Raw genomic sequence first — 19,763 nt, forward strand, 5'->3', positions numbered from 1 at the left:
TCTGATGGGGTGCAGCTTAGAATGCAGTATGGAAGAGCAGCAAACCCCTTTAGTCCACTGATCTGATGTCTTGAAGGAAGGTGGGGCCTGTTTCCTATCTAGAACTACAACACTTCTAATTAAGGAAGAAGGGGCAAGAAGTCATGAATTTCATGGAAACATTTATTAAAAGGTGCTTTAGTAAAATGTATATACTGATAATAGCTACCATCTGCAAAATTACTTTTCTTTCTCACTGGACACCCCTTTAACTTTCAAGTGACAGTTCCAGTCCACAAGATTGCATACAATGTAATGAATTCCTTTGACTATGGCTGTCGATAAAATCAGTAGCACTATAAAAAATATATCAGAGTAGAGTTGTTTCACACGGCCAAAGGCCTGTTCAGGAACAGCTTTCCAGATCGGCAAAGGTGAAAGAAGCCTAAGAAAATACTGCATGTCTTTCAGCCTATTTTGTGTCCATTTCAAGGTAACAACGAGCAGCTCTTTATTATACTGTATTTTGTTTCCTTTTATTTCAATAATTTTTCATTAATTAATATCCACCGCAATGGAAGTGAACTGGCTGTTAATTAGCTGTTTTCTTCAGGAGGTTCTGCTTCACTTTCTGTAAATAAAATAAATACATTTGTAATTAGCACCTAAAATCTGCAAATATTGGCACACTAAGTAATACAAATTCATTGCTTTCGACTGCACCGAGACTGAAATTTATTTCAATTGACTGTTCAGACTCATTAGGTACAGTTGTGTTCAAAATAATAGCAGTGTGTTTAAAAAAGTGACTAAAGCTCAGAATCCTTCTAATAGCTTTTATTTCCATACACAAATGCATTGGGAACACTACACCTTCTATTCTTAATCAAAACATGAAGAAAAATATATCAAATTTGTGTTGTTCCTCTAAAAAAATTGAAGAAAAGTAAATATGAGACTGTTAAAAAAAAAATAGCAGTCTCATTATTCCCAACTGAACAAATTCTGTGTGCAGTATTTGAGTACTACCCCGAGTAACTATAATCCCACCTGGTATGACAAGATATGGAATCAAAATGTAAGCAAAAGAGGAGTTGTCTCACAAATCTATAATAAACTCTTGGAGAAGAACTCAGACACCAGTGTTTGTATTCTTTTTTACAAACTCAAACATTTGCTATATAAACTGAAAAATGTTTGAATATTTTGCTTTCCTTTGAATCACTTAACTAATATTTAGTTGTATAACCACTGTTTCCGAGAACTGATATACATCTGTGTTACATGGAGTCAACCAACTTCTGGCAGGTATTCCAGCCCAGGATGATTAGACTACATTCCACATTTCTTCACCATTTCTTGTTTTTGCCTCAGAAACTGCATTTATGTCACCCCACACGTTTTCTATTGGATTAAGATCCGGAGATTGGGCTGACCACTTCATAACGTCAATCTTGTTGGTCTGGAATTAAGATGTTGCACGTTTACTGGTGTGTTTGGGGTCATTGTCTTGTTGGAACACCCATTTCAAGGGCATTTCCTCTTCAGTATAAGGCAGCATGACCTCTTCAAGTGATGTATTCAAATGGATCCATGATCCCTGGTATGCGATAAATAGGCACCTTAGTATGAGAAACATCCCCATATCATGATGCTTGCGCCACCATGCTTCACTGTCTTCACAGTGTACTGTGGCTTGAATTCAGTGTTTAGGGGGTCATCTGACAAACTGTCTCCGGCCACTAGACCCAAAAAGAACAATCTTACTTTCATCACTCCACAAAATGTTGCGCCATTTCTCTTTAGGCCAGTCAATGTGCTCTTTGGCAAATTGTAACCTCTTCAGCACATGTATTTTTTTCAACAGTGGGACTTTGCGGGGGCTTCTTGCAGATAGCTTGGCTTCACATAGGCGTTGTCTAATTGTAACAGTACTCACAGGTAACTTTAGACGTTTTTTGCTTTTCCTGGAGCTGATTGCCATTTTGGCTATTCTTCTATCCATTCGAAAAGTAGTTTTTCACTTTCTTCCATGTCTTTCAGGTTTTGGTTGTCATTTTAAAGCATTTGCGATCATTATAGCTGAGCAGCTTATCATTTTCTGCACTTCTTTATATGTTTTCCCCTCTCCAATCAACTTTTTAATCAAGGTACGTTGTTCTTCTGAACAATGTCTGGAATGACCCATTCTCCTCAGAATAAGGCCTCATGCACACGACTGTTGTGTGTTTTGCGGTCCGCAAACCGCGGATCCGCAAAACACGGATGGCGTCCGTGTGCGTTCCGCAATTTGCGGAACGGCACGGACAGCCTTTAATATAACTGCCTATTCTTGTCCGCAAAGTGCGGACAAGAATAAGACATGTTAAAAAAAAAAAAATCCGGACCACGTAACGGAGCAACGGATGCGGACAGCACATGGAGTGCTGCCCGCATCTTTTGCGGGCAGCACAGAGAGAAATGCACAGAGAGAAATGCACTGTAACCAGCATGTACAACATTTGCTCCCTTCCTTCCTTAAATAAGGGCAATAATTGCCACCTGTTTTTCAAAGAATGAATGACCTCACTCACTGAACGCCACACTGCTATTATTTTGAACATGCCCCTTTCAAAAAGTGATTGAATTACAGAGAATCAGCAGCATGCATGGTATGACTGTTGGGTTTCTATTACTCTACTACACCTGCTAGTAAATTATTTGCCATGTAGAATATCATTTCTACCAAAAACTGTGATTTATCAGGTTAGTGATGTCTGACTTAGTTAGTGATGTCTTATTTTGAACACAACTGTACATGTGGCAACTGATAGCTAACAATCTGCAGCCCAGGAATGATGATTTTGGTGTCTATATCAAAGTCAATGCTTTCAATCAATGAGCGTTGGCTCATTCATCAACTGATCAGCTCCACCTTTGCAATGGCCAACTGTGCAAAACTGGGTGGAACATACAGAAGCAGAAGTATAAATTTATCCATATTAAGGCCTACAGAGAAAGGGACTGGTATACACCTTAAAACCTCAACTTCCCTGGGTCAAGTATCATCTCAATAGCTGATGATGAGTGCTTCAGCACTGTGGAGTCAATGGGCACCAGAGAGTGAACTCCTTGCTGCTGGTTGGAAAAACTAGGTCTGGGCTTCAGATAATTGCTTCATAAACTGTAGTTATAGATATCTGTGTAGCCTCTACTCCTGGTTTTGGCTCACAATTAATGTTGGAAATCATTGACCAAACAATATATATGTAAATAAAGCATTAAACCAGGCACAATGCCTTTTAGAGCTAGACTCAGCGGAAAGTAATGATACCTTTCACTTGCACACTTTCACAGTTGTAATTCATATACAGTTAGGGTTGCCACCTTTCCCAACAAAAAATAAGTTGAGGTTTTGGGGGCATGCCTTAACATGGGGTGTTATTTGATACCAATGGTTTGATAATATTTGGGTCTTTTGCCTGTCGTTTAAATACAAAATACTGCCCCGGCCTCATGTGTGACCAGTGTAATGAATGAGCTCTTAAAGGGATTCTGTCACCTCCCCTCAGCCAAAAAACGATTTAAAAGCAGCCATGCAGCACAGCTTACCTGGATTAAGCTGTGCTGTTTAATCTTGAAATCCGTCCAGCAGTTACTTTAAAAAACTACTTTGATCAATAAGGAAATGCGTCCTGAAGGTGCCCAGAGGGGCGTTTTTTTCTTCCTAGTGAGCCCAGTACCGCCCCTCTTACAGTGCCCAGCCCGCCTTCCTTGTATTTTCTAACTGCCGCCCCCAGCCTGCCACAGCCTCTCCTGCCTCTCCTCCCCCTCCCTCACGCCGAACGAAGTCTCGCACAGGCGCAGTACCCACTGAGGGCTGCGCCTGTGCGATCAGCAGGAGACTGAGGGCGGCAGCTTCATCTTCGTCACTGGGCATGCGCCGAGCCCAGTGACGTCCGATATTAGCTCTTTCCCTCAGTCAGCAGGGAAGAGAGAGCATCGGACGTCACTGGGCTCGGCGCATGCCCAGTGACGAAGATGAAGCTGCCGCCCTCAGTCTCCTGATGATCGCACAGGCGCAGCCCTCAGTGGGTACTGCGCCTGTGCGAGACTTCGTTCGGCGTGAGGGAGGGGGAGGAGAGGCAGGAGAGGCTGTGGCAGGCTGGGGGCGGCAGTTAGAAAATACAAGGAAGGCGGGCTGGGCACTGAAAGAGGGGCGGTACTGGGCTCACTAGGAAGAAAAAAACGCCCCTCTGGGCACCTTCAGGACGCATTTCCTTATTGATCAAAGTCGTTTTTTAAAGTAACTGCTGGACGGATTTCAAGATTAAACAGCACAGCTTAATCCAGGTAAGCTGTGCTGCATGGCTGCTTTTAAATCGTTTTTTGGCTGAGGGGAGGTGACAGAATCCCTTTAAGGAGATGCAAAGAACCAGAAATACAAAAAAATTCATCCCCAATTGCAGGAGCCCCATTTGCCCTGGTTTATCATATTGGTTTGTTCTGTAAAACCAATAGATGATAATGGTTTCTGGCGACACTTCTCTCAGTGAGAGAAAATGTCTGTTCTGATGGATGGAAAGTTTCTCCATCTGTAAGAAATCAGACCTTCCTCTCTAGTGATAGCCGTTATCATCATTACCGCAACATGTAAGGGGTATTGCTAAAGAAGCTTTCTGCAGACATTACACTAAAGTTTGGGTGTGGACAAAAGGGACTGTAATGTACCCTTTAGGGCTCGTTCACACAACCGTATGTCTTTTTCAGTGTTTTCTGGGCCGTCTTTCCCGGATCCGTTTTTCCGTTCTGTTTTTCTGTATGGCATATACAGTATACAGTAATTATATAGAAAAAATTGGGCTGGGCATAACATTTTCAATAGATGGTTCCGCAAAAACGGAACGGATATGGAAGACATACGGAGTACATTCCGTATGTTTTCCGTTTTATTTGCAGACCCATTGACTTGAATGGAGCCATGGAACGTGATTTGTGGGCAATAATAGGACTTTTTCTATCTTTCAACGGAATGGAAAAACGGAAATACGGAAACGGAATTGATACGGAGTACATTCAGTTTTTTTTGTGGAACCATTGAAATGAATGGTTCTGTATACAGAATGCAAAAAACGGCCCGTATATGGAACGCAAAAAAACGTTCGTGTGAGCCCTTACCGATATTTGTGTATTTGGTGCGACTAATCCGACACTGGTAAATGTCTCATCGTGGCGTCAATAAAACAGTCTAATTCAGCACAGATGGGATTAGATGGGTGAGTGATCATCTTCTCTCCTTTTCAAAAAAAAAAAAAGTCCCCGTATGCTCTGACTGATGGGGGTACTGATTACATGCACAGAAGTCTATGTTAGGTTTGACCCACATCTGTGCTGAATGATCTGTCAGGGCCCTCCACTACAGATTCTGTCAAAAATACAGGACAGAACAGTGCAGCATGATGAGCTTTCTTGTCCAGTAAAATTCTGTCTTTTTTAATACACTGAGCAAAATATAAACTCAACTCTTTTGGTTTTGCTCCCATTTTGCATGAGCTGAACTCAAAGATCTGAAACAATTTCTACATACACAAAAGACCCATTACTCTCAAATATTGTTCACAAATCTGTCTAAATCGGTGCTGATTAGACACCATGAATATTGCATAGGTGTGCCTTAGACCAGTGTTTCCCAACCAGTGTGCCTCCAGCTGTTGCAAAACTACAACTCCCAGCATGCCCGGACAGTCTTTGGTTGTGCTGGCATGCTGGGAGTTGTAGTTTTGCAACAGCTGGAGGCACACTGGTTGGGAAACACTGCCTTAGACTACCCACAATAAAAGGCCACTCTGAAATGTGCACAGTTTTGCCTTACAAAATGCCATCAATAAAATGCACTTGTGTTCGTTGTCCATAACATACGCCTGCCCATACCATAACCCCACGGCCACCATGGGCCACTCGGTCCACAATGTTGACGTCAGCAAACCTCTCACCCAAACGACGCCATACACGCTGTTTGCCATCTGCCCTGAACAGTGAAAACCGGGACTCATCCGTGAACAGAACGCCTCTCCAACTTGACAGATCCTTGCCAACGAATGTGAGCATTTGTCCACTCAAGTCGGTTACGACAACGAACTGCAGTCAGGTCTGGACCCCGAAGAGGAGGACGAGCATGCAGATGAGCTTCCCTGAGACGGTTTCTGACAGTTTGTGCAGAAATTCTTTGGTTATGCAAAACAATTGTTGCTGCAGCTGTCTGGGTGGCTGGTCTCAGACGATCATGGAGGTGAACATGCTGGATGTGAAGGTCCTGGGCTGGTGTGGTTACACGTGGTCTGCTGTTGTGAGGCCGGTTGGATGTACTGCCAAATTCTCTGAAACGCTTTTGGAGACGGCTTATTGTAGAGAAATGAACATTCATTGCACAGGCAACAGCTCTGGTAGACATTCCTGCAGTCAGCATGCCAATTGCACACTCCCTCAAACATTGAGACATCTGTGGCATTGTGCTGTGTGATCAAACTGCACATTTCAGAGTGGGCTTTTATTGTGGGAAGTCTAAGGCACACCCATGCAATATTCATGCTGTCTAATGAGCACCTTAATATGCCACACCTGTGAGGTGGGATGGATTATCTCGACAAAGGAGAAGTGCTCACTAACACAGATTTAGGCCTCTTTCACACTACCATTTATTTTTTCATATATGCATACATATGGATGCATTTCCGTATGTGTTCCGTTTTTTTTGCGAACTCATTGACTTGAATGGAGCCACGGAACGTGATTTGCGGGCAATAATAGGACATGTTCTATCTTTCAACGGAAAAACAGAAATACAGAAACTGAATGCATACGGAGTACATTCAGTTTTCTGGCGGAACCATTGAAATGAATGGTTCCGTATACGGACCGTATACGGAACGCAAAAGAACAGCCCGTATACGGAACTCAAAAAATGTTCGTGTGAACGAGCCTAATGTTTTTTTTGTGTATGTAGAAAATGTTTTAGATCTTTGAGTTCAGCTCATGCAAAATGGGAGCAAAACCGAAAGTGTTGCGTTTATATTATTGCTCAGTGTAGGTGGCATTCATTTTCATTATTTGACCATTATTTTAAAGGGTTTCTGTCATAAGAAAAATCATTATGCAGCTGACTGACATTAGCGATGTGCTAATGTGAGCAGTAGATAACAGTATGCTATATAACTCCCTGCCTGCCGCCATTCTCTTAAAATAAAGACTTAAAAAATATACTAATGAGCCTCTAGGTGCTATTAGGGCATTGCTTCAGCACCTAGAGGCTCAGTCTATGCACCATTTGACACACCCAGGTCCAGTTGATTTACTTTCGAGTTCTCCTCTGTGTACTGTAAATCCCGCCCTGCGCCGTCTCGTTTAGTATTCAGCACAGGCGCAGTGAGTGAAGGGCGCGCTCCTGCTGCCGTCTTCCTTACTGCGCCTGCACCCAAGGCAGGGAGTTATAAAGCATACTGTTATGTACTGCTGACATTAGCACATCGCTCGTGTCAGTCAGCTACATAACGTTATTTCTCATAACAAAAACCCTTTAAGGCCTCTTTCACACTACTGTATGGCTATGGCCTCTTTCACACTACCGTTTTGTTTGTTTTTTCAGTTTTGCGGGCCGTTTTTCCGTATGGCATATACAGTATACAGTAATTACATAGAACAAATTGGGCTGGGCTTAACATTTTCAATAGATGGTTCCGCAAAAAACGGAACAGATACAGAAGACATACGGATGCATTTCCGTATGCATTCCAAAGCCAGCCGCTCCTAACTGCCGTTCTGAAGCCCCGCCCAGCTCATCAATATTCACTTAGCTGGGAGGCGGCTACAACTCTCCCGACTCAAGTGCCCGGCGCATGCGCATAAAGCAGAGGCTGCGGCACTTGAGTCCGGAGAGTTGTAGCCACCGCCCAGCTAAGTGAATATTGATGAGCTGGGCGGGGCTTCAGAACGGCAGTTAGGAGCGGCTGGCTGGGCGCATTTTGTGATGAAACGCCGCCCCTTGGGCAGATTGGTGACCGGACAAGCAGGTTATATAACTTTATATTTTGGTACTTATAAGGTGGACAGGGGGGATACTTAGATCATTTTAATAGACTTTATAAGACCTGTACTCACGTATATATACCTAAATATGCTAATTGGGGCTGTCAGTGTCCCTTTAATGGAGCCACGGAACGTGATTTGCGACCAAATATAGAACATGTTCTATCTTTGCATGGAATGGAGATACGGTAACACGGAAACGGAATGCATACGGAGTACATTTTTTTGCGGACCCATTGAAATGAACGGTTCCGTATTCGGACCGTATACGGAATGCAAAAGACGGCCCGCAAAACTTTAAAAAAAAATGGTAGTGTGAGAGAGGCCTAACTGTTCTCCTATAATGGATGGTTCTGTGCAATTTCTTTTGGACAATAAAACTATTTAAAAAATAAAATATAGAAACACAACCTTACAATGTACGGTATATATCTATAGAGAGGAATCTGTAGATTCCAAACATTTTCCTACTTTGTAACACTCTATTTAAACAGGTTATACAATTAGCAGAGAAATGCATTAGGGCTCATGCACACGGCCATATGTTTGGTCTGCATCCAATTCGCATTTTTTGCAGATTGGATGTGGCCACATTCATTTCAATGGGACAGCAAAAGTGGCCCAGCAAAAAACATAGAACATGTCTTATTTTTGTCCATTTCACAGACAAGGATAGGACATTTCCAAGGAAGTTAAAAATTATAAATGGTGGCATGCATTCGGCCGGGATCCGTGTTTTGCGGATCTGCGATTCGTGAAAAGCAAAACACTTACGGTGGTGTGCATGAGCCTTTATACTGACAAATCTAAGAATTCAACCACCAAAAACATATTCACTCACGGTCATGCACCTAACCATATCAACAGATACCCTCCACCCAGAAGTGGTTATGCGCATAGTACATCTTAATTTCTCTATGCTGTTACCTTCTGGTGCCGTGTTTTCACTGTTCTCCTCACTTTGCTTGACATCATTTGTAGCATCATCTAAAAATGAGGTTTCCATAGAGAGAAACAATGTACAGTTTATGAGTTAGAATTCTTAGTTTATGCTGTGGCTAGTACAGCTGTCAGATTGGGAAGAAAATGATGTGACAGTTTATTTTCCGCTTTACCATTATTTTCTCTCTCCTCGTCAATATCACCAAATATGAACTTCATTTTTTCCATGGCTTGATTTAAGTTTGAGGAACCGTGGACTGCATTCTGCAGCACACTCTTTGCAAACAAGCTTCTCAAGGACTCGGGAGAAGATATCTGTGCTTCAGTTGGGTCTGTAGGCCCCATTAGTGACCGCCACTCTTGCACTGCGTTCTCTTTACTGAGAATCATCATTAAGCAAGGACCTCTGAAAGCAAACACAATGACAGAGATAAAAAATGGAAAAACAGTAGGCTTATATAACTGCCTGCATACAGGTCCTTCTCAAAAATTAGCATATTGTGATAAAGTTCATTATTTTCTGTAATGTACTGATAAACATTAGACTTTCATATATTTTAGATTCATTACACACCAACTGAAGTAGTTCAAGCCTTTTATTGTTTTAATATTGATGATTTTGGCATACAGCTCATGAAAACCCAAAATTCCTATCTAAAAAAATTAGCATATCATGAAAAGGTTCTCTAAACGAGCTATTAACCTAATCATCTGAATCAACTAATTAACTCTAAACACCTGCAAAAGATTCCTGAGGCTTTTAAAAACTCCCAGCCTGGTTCATTACTCAAAACCGCAATCATGGGTAAGACTGCCGACCTGACTGCTGTCCAGAAGGCCATCATTGACACCCTCAAGCAAGAGGGTAAGACACAGAAAGAAATTTCTGAACGAATAGGCTGTTCCCAGAGTGCTGTATCAAGGCACCTCAGTGGGAAGTCTGTGGGAAGGAAAAAGTGTGGCAGAAAACGCTGCACAACGAGAAGAGGTGACCGGACCCTGAGGAAGATTGTGGAGAAGGACCGATTCCAGACCTTGGGGGACCTGCGGAAGCAGTGGACTGAGTCTGGAGTATAAACATCCAGAGCCCCCGTGTACAGGCGTGTGCAGGAAATGGGCTACAGGTGCCGCATTCCCCAGGTCAAGCCACTTTTGAACCAGAAACAGCGGCAGAAGTGCCTGACCTGGGCTACAGAGAAGCAGCACTGGACTGTTGCTCAGTGGTCCAAAGTACTTTTTTCGGATGAAAGCAAATTTGGAGTCTGGAGGAAGACTGGGGAGAGGGAAATGCCAAAATGCCTGAAGTCCAGTGTCAAGTACCCACAGTCACTGATGGTCTGGGGTGCCATGTCAGCTGCTGGTGTTGGTCCACTGTGTTTTATCAAGGGCAGGGTCAATGCAGCTAGCTATCAGGAGATTTTGGAGCACTTCATGCTTCCATCTGCTGAAAAGCTTTATGGAGATGAAGATTTCATTTTTCAGCACGACCTGGCACCTGCTCACAAAACCACTGGTAAATGGTTTACTGACCATGGTATTACTGTGCTCAATTGGCCTGCCAACTCTCCTGACCTGAACCCCATAGAGAATCTGTGGGATATGGGGAAGAGAAAGTTGAGAGACGCAAGACCCAACACTCTGGATGAGCTTAAGGCCGCTATCGAAGCATCCTGGGCCTCCATAACACCTCAGCAGTGCCACAGGCTGATTGCCTCCATGCCACGCCGCATTGAAGCAGTCATTTCTGCAAAAGGATTCCCGACCAAGTATTGAGTGCATAACTGAACATAATTATTTGAAGGTTGACTTTTTTTTGTATTAAAAACACTTTTCTTTTATTGGTCGGATGAAATATGCTAATTTTTTTAGATAGGAATTTTGGGTTTTCATGAGCTGTATGCCAAAATCATCAATATTAAAACAATAAAAGGCTTGAACTACTTCAGTTGGTGTGTAATGAATCTAAAATATATGAAAGTCTAATGTTTATCAGTACATTACAGAAAATAATGAACTTTATCACAATATGCTAATTTTTTTAGAAGGACCTGTATAAATTACAAGGTGAGGCTACTTTCACACTTGCGGCAGGACGGATCCGACAGGCTGTTCACCATGTCGGATCCATCCTGTGGCTATTTCGCCGTGCTGCCGGACCACCGCTTCGTCCCCATTGACTATAATGGGGACGGGGGCGGAGCTCCGGCGCAGCACGGCTGTGCACAGCGACTAAAATGACTGCATGTCAGGCTTTTTAGTCCGGCGGCTTTCGCTGTGCATCGCCGTGCTGCGCCGGAGCTCCGCCCCCGTCCCCATTATAGTCAATGGGGACGGAGCGGCGGTCCGGCGGCACGGTGAAATAGCCGCAGGACGGATCCGACATGGTGAACATCCTGTCGGATCCGTCCTGCCGCAAGTGTGAAAGTAGCCTTAGACATTCATTTGAATGGCCAACATGCATTGCTACTTTTTTTCATGCACTGGATGCCCCTGGCGTGGTTGTGTCACGGTTGTGAAATGGCCGCTCTGAGTTCGAGTGCCAGGCGGCCGCAGCAGGGTCTAATTAAACTAATGAAGACTGCACTGTCCGGTGGATCAGCACTGTTGATGGCCGTGAGGCACCATTAATACTGTGTGGCCATTAACAGTGCACACACTGGACAGTTCTGTCTTCATTAGTCTAACTGGAGCCCCCTGTGGCCTGTACGGCCGCGTCGCAACCGTGCCGTGTGGTCGTAGCCTTATCGCAAAGAGTTTACAAAGCTGCTCTTGCAATGATCAGCTGAACCAGGAGAGGACACATAAAGAGTGCAATAATATCTCCACCCACCACCTTGTGAACAATGGCCTGTACAATGTCCATGTTGAACCCACCTGCACATATAGTTAACAAGCTGATCAAAAAAGGGCTTTCCCTTGTGTTCTTTGTAAAATTCTTCAGCCATCTCTTGGCTTAATTGAGTCTCCTTTATTTGAGAGATATTAAAACCAGCACCTTGAATCCTTTCCATGATTTCATCTGCAGAAATATAATGGCAGAAAATGACTAATACTACTAAAAGGTTAGTTGGTAGCTGTCACTATAAATCCATAGGCTCAGATCAGATCCATTGAGTTTTTGTGTTCTTCCCCAATCAATGAATAGCTAGGGAGTGGCAAAGGACCTAGGAGCTCTTCCTTCTAAAATGGGCAATCCAAAATAAATATTGCTATATAGCGCAAAATAATTTGCCATAGTTAGACTAGTTTCACTCTAGTGTTAAAACCATCCGGCAGAGGAGCAGCCTGCCAGAATTGTCAGTCAGATGTTCTGCATCGAACCGCATTGGACATTTCTATAAAAGGGAAAAACAAAATGGTGGCATGCACACGGCCAGTATCCATGCTTTGCGGATCTACAGTTTGTGGACTGAAAAACACATACGGTTGTGTGAATGAGGCATTGAGGCTTTGAAAACTGTATTCCACCTGTAAATGGGGCTAATAGTTTCGGAAATCTGCAAAAAAAATTCAATTGTAAGAATGTCCCCAAAGGTCTATTATGTGTAAAATAAAAAAGCAAACAATAAAACAAAAAAGAACAACACTCACCACAGGGGCACAACAAAGCTAATAGCCCTGCCCCCATAGACCATAAATTGCATATCCTCTATATAAAAATGACTATAATAGCAAAGGGAAACACAATTTAAAAATTGCATTTTATATATTTTAATATTTTACATTTTGCCAGGTCTGCAAAATACAAACGAAAAAGACTAAAATAAAAATTACATAAAGATGAAGCATCATGTATCACTGAAAAAGACTGAACAAATCGAACAGAAAAAGGTTATTGCTTTTGAGGCCGCATGTATTAAAAAGGCCAAAAATGTGTCTGGTCACGAACGGGAATAATACTAATAATCTACTGACAGGTGACATTTCTAGAATTACAAATTTCTGCTTCTTACCTCTATGTTCTTCCAATGCATCTGGTTTAATAGTTGCTAAGGTTTGCTCTACAGGGAAAAAGAAGTTGAGTTCATTTTCTGCCTCATCGGTGCTTGAACTTCCATGCAGTTGGTTAATTGTAGTTTCTTTGGGAGTAAACCGAGCCCGCAAGCTGTAAGGCCATACGTAAATGAAGTAGCATTAGTCTGTAAGCAAGGCACAAAGCTCCCACAGTTCTGAAATGAACTGATTACAATGTTAAGAAAAGCTGCAGTATCACAGTTTTAGGTTTGTCAAAATACATTTTACGGTTACGTAGCTTGGATGGACTTTTAATAGTAGGGTAAAAATATAAAATAACAATATGCATATTTGTATATATCTGGAATATCCCAGGTTTGTGGTTGTCTAATTTCTATAGGACACCTAAATTGCACCACGACTGTTTCCCCTGCTAAGGCCAGCCCAGAAAGGCAGAAAGGGCTCCAGGCTGTGTGGTATAGGAAGTCAAAAATCACAGCCAAAACTTTTTCTGATGGACTTATTCACCATTCATGAGAAAACTTGTGTAGAAATGAATGAGTTTATTATAGAATTGTTTGGCATATACTAAGCTCATCCTTCTAGAACATATGATACTGCAGACAGGACCACTATGTTTGGTGTACCATGACCCAGTGCCTGACCCTCTTCTCTGAATGATAGTTTGTGAGATTCAGAACTGGTACCCATCAGGTGAACCAAACGGCGTGCCCCCCACCCGCAGTGCACCAAATACTTACTTGCATAAAAATAAAAATAAACATTTCTCAGTAGAGATGGCCTTGCGGTCATTTTGCGGCGACCTTTGCTTGTTTGCGGTTCGCCGAACATACGGAGATGTCCGCCGGCGCAATATTTTTTTACATTGTGAAGAACTTTGACCCATGACACATCCATCAGGTGGGACAGGACAGCCAATTGAGACGTTTCAGCACATGGACATACCCCCTACCTTATAAATAAACCTGATCTGGCCGCTATTTTACATTCAGTCTTTTGCCAGTGTAGGGAGAGGTTGCTGTGTGGAGCAGGGACAGACTCTTAGGGACACCAAACGCTAGCTAATAGAGCCACAAAAGTCATTTTAAGGACTGGTATAGATGAGCTATCGATAGGTGTGACATACTGAGGGGTGTTATATATCTATAATATACTTTCTAACAGAAAGTATATTATAGTGCAATTGTATTGTGCAGCAGTTGTGTGCGTTTCTGCTGCGATATTGCAGCCACACAGAGTGCCAAACGCTATTGGAATGAATAATTTCTCCTGGTGTAGTTTACCAGTTGTCCCCCCAAAAAACTGATTGAAGCAGGGGTGTTATATATACCAATAATATACTTTCTATATAAACCAGCATTTGTTTGAGGTTTTGCTGCGTTACTTCAGCTACCTACTTGTTCTTTTCTGTACACTGAATGCATAATTTTTGGGGCCTGTAGTCCACTGGCCTGCTGAAAAATTGATATCCATTGACCGTGTAATATACCTCCGGCCACATAATCACTTGATCTTTTCTGTACGGTGAATGCCTAATGTTTGGGGCCTGTAGTCCAGTGGCCTACAGTAACATTTTTATCCATTGACCGCATAATGTACCTCAAGCCACATAATCAGAATTTCTTTTATGTCAGTTGAATGCCTAATTTTTAAGGCCTGTACTCCCATGGCCTAAAATAAAAAAAATTCTAGGCTACAATAGGGCACATTTCAGAGAATTTCCCTTTAAGTCACATAAAAATGTCCCCTGATTAAGATACATATTTTTTGTTGGAATTTTTGTCATTGATCCCCCTCTGGTATGTCACTGTCCATGTGGTGGGACTATTTGTACACTCCTAGTAAGTATTTGGTGACTGCAAATATGAGCTGAAGGTTTTTCAGGTTCGCCTGCCATTAAAGTGAATGGGGGCTGGCACCTGTTTGCGAACATTTGATTGCGATCTTGCGTTCGCGTTCTGTCACGGCCGATGTTCATCCATCACTATTTCTCAGCATTAGCAGACCACATTTTAACAATAAAGGTATAGTTACCATACATGACAGTGAGCTTTCTTTGACACTGATTTTGGAGGTGACAGACTCCATTTAAAGCTCTGTTCACACTTCCATCAAGTTTGCTGTTCTGTTAGAGGAGCAGATAAACTAAAATAATTGAGTTCCAGACCCCATTATATTATGGCTAACACTAAGAGCACCTGACGGACCCCACTCATTTATAACCCCTTGGTGTTGCTGTTTGATCGGGAATCAGAGCATGCCCATCTCTTTGGCTAAGAGTGCATTCACACCACCGTATGTATTTTGCAAAAAAATACAGATGAAGTCCGTGTTGCATCAGTTGTTTTTTTTTGCAGACCCATTGTAACAATGCCTATTCTGGTCCACGAAATGGACAAATATAGGACATGTTCTATATTTTTTGTGGGGCTGCAGAATGGACATACGGATGCGGACAGTAGACGGTGTGCTGTTCTCATTTTCTGCGGTCCTATTGAAATAAATGGGTCTACATCTAATCCGCAAAAATGCAGATTGGATGGGGAGAAAAAATGCGGTCATGTGAAGGGGGCCTAACTGCTCAGATGACAAGGCTGCTATTGACTCCAGTGTCAGAGGAGTTAAGCTTGCACAAGTTCTCTGATCATGGACAGATATGTCGAGAACTCGGCACCTGAGCAGGCACCACATTCAAACTCTATAGTGTTGGTAACTGAATATTGCTTTTGCTGGAGTGTATATTATTTTGATGGGAAACATAGCACTGCATGCTGCACTGTTCTTCCCGTCACAAATAACTGAAAATAGACTCCTGACGAAGCCTCTAATGAAACCTATCATTAATAAACCTATAAGAACATCCATTATTATGAAACTGCATAAATTACAGTTTCCTAAGGTTTTGTTCACCTCTGCATTCCCATTTTTCTGTTCAGTCTGGAGAGGTCATCAGTATCTGATTGGTGGGGGTCCGGAACCTGGCCCCTGCCAATCAGCTGTTTGAGAAGATATTGGCACTCACAGTAGCACCGCTGGGTAAGCTTTTCCTAGGCCTTGACGTCACGTTCATTGGTCACGTGGCCTAGGTGCAGGTCAGCCCCATTGAGGTGAATGGGGCTGATCGCAATACCAAGCACAGCCACTATACTATGTATGGCGCAGTGCTTGGTAAGCAGGAGCACCCGTGCCTTCTCAAACAGCTGAACAGCAGGGGTCCCGGGTGTCGGACCCCCACTGATCAGATACTGATAACCTATTCTGAGGATAGGTCATCAGTTCTAAAGACTTGGAAAACCCCTTTTACCAACCTGTCTGGTGCTGTGTTCAAGGCTTCATTCAGGTCGGCAGGGCCTAACATGTTTCTCCAGTGTTTGACAGCATGGTCCTTTACCAGTGCTAGGGCTAGAACAGGGCCACTGACAGAATAACAAGATAAAAACATATTAAAATAACTTTAACAAGCACTTGTGAGATAAGAAATTAATCTATTTGGTTCTAGATGGGTAATTCACCTTGTCATTTGCTGCTTTAGGGCTGGAAAATACTCTTGATCGGCATGCTCCTTGTAGAACTGCTCAACTTGCTGCTCAGTCAACATTATCTCCTTTTGCATTGCTATAGAGAAACCGGCATCTCGAATACTTTGCAGAACCTCGTCTAAAATAAAAATATAGTAAAGACAGGGAGGCAAGAACCTTATGACAATGATGTAAGAAGACTTTATTGTAGCTTAGGGTCCACAAATAATCTATATGGTCACTAGGAGTTGAAGTAATTTTAAAAAGGAGTTGTCGGGCCAGAGTGACCATTTAAAGAAAATAAAATGGTCAAAATGGCTTTAAGAAGATCCACATTTAACAGCCTCAGTCAGTGATTGGTTGAGTGGTCAAATTTCTGCATTGAGAGAAACCAGGAAGCAGGGACCAGTGAGGGACCTGGGAAGAATCATAAAAGGAGCAGCAAGGAAAGTTAAGTGAGTTTGACTTATTTTATTATTTTAAAGAGTCACAACTTTACATAAATCAATAGTAAGTGAGTAAAAGAAGCTTAGGAAGCATATTCTCCTCTACTTTCTGTGTGTAGTGGATGGCAAACATTCTCCACCCACCAGCTCTGGAGGAACTGCAAACTAAGATATTGAGAGGAAAACTGCTAAAAAGTGCCATATACAAGGGATACAGTGGCCAGAAATATTGTTATTTCTCATGTACACACACTGGACTATTAATAATGCAGTTTGTTAAAAGCTTTCAAAAAATTACACCAGCTGGACAACCTCTTAAATGTAAATTCGAAATATATTACTATTTAGCATTTAAGAAGGTAACAACATCCCTACCTCTCCTGTCCTTCAAGACCTCAGGTCTGATCAATGCTAAGGTCCTTTCTGGAGTCCTTGAGGCCGATTCCTCTGTGTGTTGATGTTGAAGTTTAAAACTTGGGAAGAAGAAAGCCAATTCCCTGCTAGCTTGATCCCCGTCATTACTTCCATGGACTGCATTATACAGAACTTCGGTGCCATACTGGGCTCGCAAGCTAAAAGAAACAAGATCTAACTTTTAAACATGCAGTTTTAGTATTTCATTTTAAAATATGCTTATAAAGAAATTGTACGCATTATCATATAGCTAATACAAAAAAATAAAATTGGTGTTACAGGGAAGGTACTTTGCATCCAACATAATTGAGTGTGTTGTGTAAATGATATGTCTGGTGTTATTCAGAATAGAGCTTGGCATACAAAGGGAGGACAATATCGTAAGAGCTCAAATATCAAGCTGAATGAGCAGTACATGCCAATACATTTGATGAGTCAAGAAGAGTTTTCCATTGACACAAAAATGCATAACTGACACCACGACCAGCATATCCACAGTAATAGCAAGTTTAAACAGATTTGGCTCCCTTCTTCTCTGCTTCTGGCCCTTGCTGGACCAAAAGTGTGACATTATAACAGATATTTATCAAAAACTGTGAAAAGGGTTTAGTAACCAATCAGATTCCACCTTTTATTTTTTAAAAGCTCCTTATAATCTGATTGGTTGCTATGGGCAAGTTAACTAGTTTCCCTTTACACTAGTTTTGATGAATCTCCCCCACTGTCTACATGCATATCACTGCTGCCAGTCAATCAATGCCCTCAGCAGTGACTTCTGCATCCATGGCATGTGACCGCTGCCACTACAGAGGCCATTGATTGGCTGGTAGTAGTGACATGCATGTAGATAGATTATCACACTTCTTGTCCAGTGGGAACCAGAAGAGAAGTAGCCGGAAGCTTGGCGCTGCAGGAGGCTCTGTCACTAGGATCAACACTATTAGAGCTTGTTCACATGAATGTTTTTTGCGTTCTGTGTGAATGAGGAAGAGGTCGATGCCTCGAAACACATCTGGCTGTTTCGGAGAGAAAGACTACCCACCTAAAACCTTATATAGATTTTCCAATATTATTACCATCTTCACTGTCTTTTATCACAAAGACTGAGCCTATAAGATCTATTGGAGCGCAAGCGGCATCACATGACTTGCTCTGACTCATGTGAAACACCATGTGACAACGCTATAGTTGCTGGGACATTGAAGCTCGGGCACGGCAAGGTCCTGAGACTTCAGAGCAAGATCACGCGAGACGTCGAGAACCACGCACAATACAGTCTGGAGAGACTGCAACATACCATCGAGGTCTTTGGCAACAGATATCGAGAGACAGAAGTACTGAGCCTGTCCAAACCGAACAACTGTATCCGAAGCATACCGGGGGAAGGGTAAGGTAAGAGCGTGAGCATCAGGGGGACGCCCCAGACGCTAGCCCTATAAGTAATACCTAGCCCTCAGGGAAACTAAAGCTCTACTGACTGGGAGCATTGAATTGATACTGACTATCACGGGCATAATTTTCCTCATTTTTGTGACACTTTTTTTTTTATTCACACCGTATATTTATATATATATATTTTTTTTACCAATACTGTGGATATCTTTTTATTTTCATTTCTATTTTCACCAATCACATAGGAATTGTGGTGACTATATTTTTGAAACACTATTTATGATATGATTTTTCATAACTGTTTATAATCTCAGAAGCACATTGCAACTATTTATGCACAAAGTTTACATATTGATTGTATCACATATTATATGTCAGTTCAATTGTATACTCCGAATGTAATATACCAATTAGAAGTTAGAAGCTATATGTTTTTATTGATCTACAGTGTATAGATATTTTTATTGATCTACAGTGTATTGATATTTTGATATTTTAATATATACATATATTGTATTGACTATATTGAGCTTGTTGAGTAAACTAATAATTTCATACATCCTACCAGATGGTGAGAGCCTGTGTTTATTTTTATTTTTGAATTCTTGCAATATATTGTGGATGAATAGGTGAACCGTCCAAAAAACAGAGCACCTTAACCTTAAATCAGATACGGGAGAGCCACGTTATATTTTAATCCTTTGAGCACTGCTATGTAACACCCCCTGTGCTCTGCACACACACCCTCCCCATGATTGACAGGGCTAGTTATCAGGATGCAGAGCTGTGTTCTAGCATCTACATATCATTTACACTATGTCATTCATTAAACAGAAATATACCTAAATTAGGCATATTTCTGGCGCAGATTGTGCCGCAATCTATTATTTCTCCCTGCTCTCCCCGCCAGGTCGGCCCGTCTCATTTACCATTTTCTATGCCTGTTTTATGCATAGAAAATAGTCTAAATGCAAGAGAGCTAGGAAACTATCTTACATTAAGTCTGCATGCACACGGCCGCTGTGCGGCCGTTCTA

General features: G+C 42.1%; 1 protein-coding gene across 1 annotated transcript in view; it reads right to left on the reverse strand.

The window, feature by feature from the left end:
- Positions 1 to 218: 218 nt before the first annotated feature.
- NME9 (NME/NM23 family member 9) overlaps positions 219 to 19,763 on the reverse strand; it is a 37,560-nt gene continuing 18,015 nt past the window's right edge. Inside the window, exons 10-17 of the mRNA XM_044273875.1 lie at positions 17,297 to 17,493; positions 16,470 to 16,614; positions 16,266 to 16,373; positions 12,936 to 13,087; positions 11,857 to 12,001; positions 9,156 to 9,388; positions 8,968 to 9,027; positions 219 to 610 (exon numbers count right to left, since the gene is read on the reverse strand). Of these exons, the coding sequence (XP_044129810.1) occupies positions 576 to 610; positions 8,968 to 9,027; positions 9,156 to 9,388; positions 11,857 to 12,001; positions 12,936 to 13,087; positions 16,266 to 16,373; positions 16,470 to 16,614; positions 17,297 to 17,493 (1,075 nt within the window). The 3' untranslated portion in view covers positions 219 to 575. The remainder of the gene's footprint in view (positions 611 to 8,967; positions 9,028 to 9,155; positions 9,389 to 11,856; positions 12,002 to 12,935; positions 13,088 to 16,265; positions 16,374 to 16,469; positions 16,615 to 17,296; positions 17,494 to 19,763) is intronic.

This window comes from Bufo gargarizans, unplaced genomic scaffold, assembly GCF_014858855.1.
Source record: "Bufo gargarizans isolate SCDJY-AF-19 unplaced genomic scaffold, ASM1485885v1 original_scaffold_1260_pilon, whole genome shotgun sequence".
Taxonomy (NCBI): domain Eukaryota; kingdom Metazoa; phylum Chordata; class Amphibia; order Anura; family Bufonidae; genus Bufo; species Bufo gargarizans.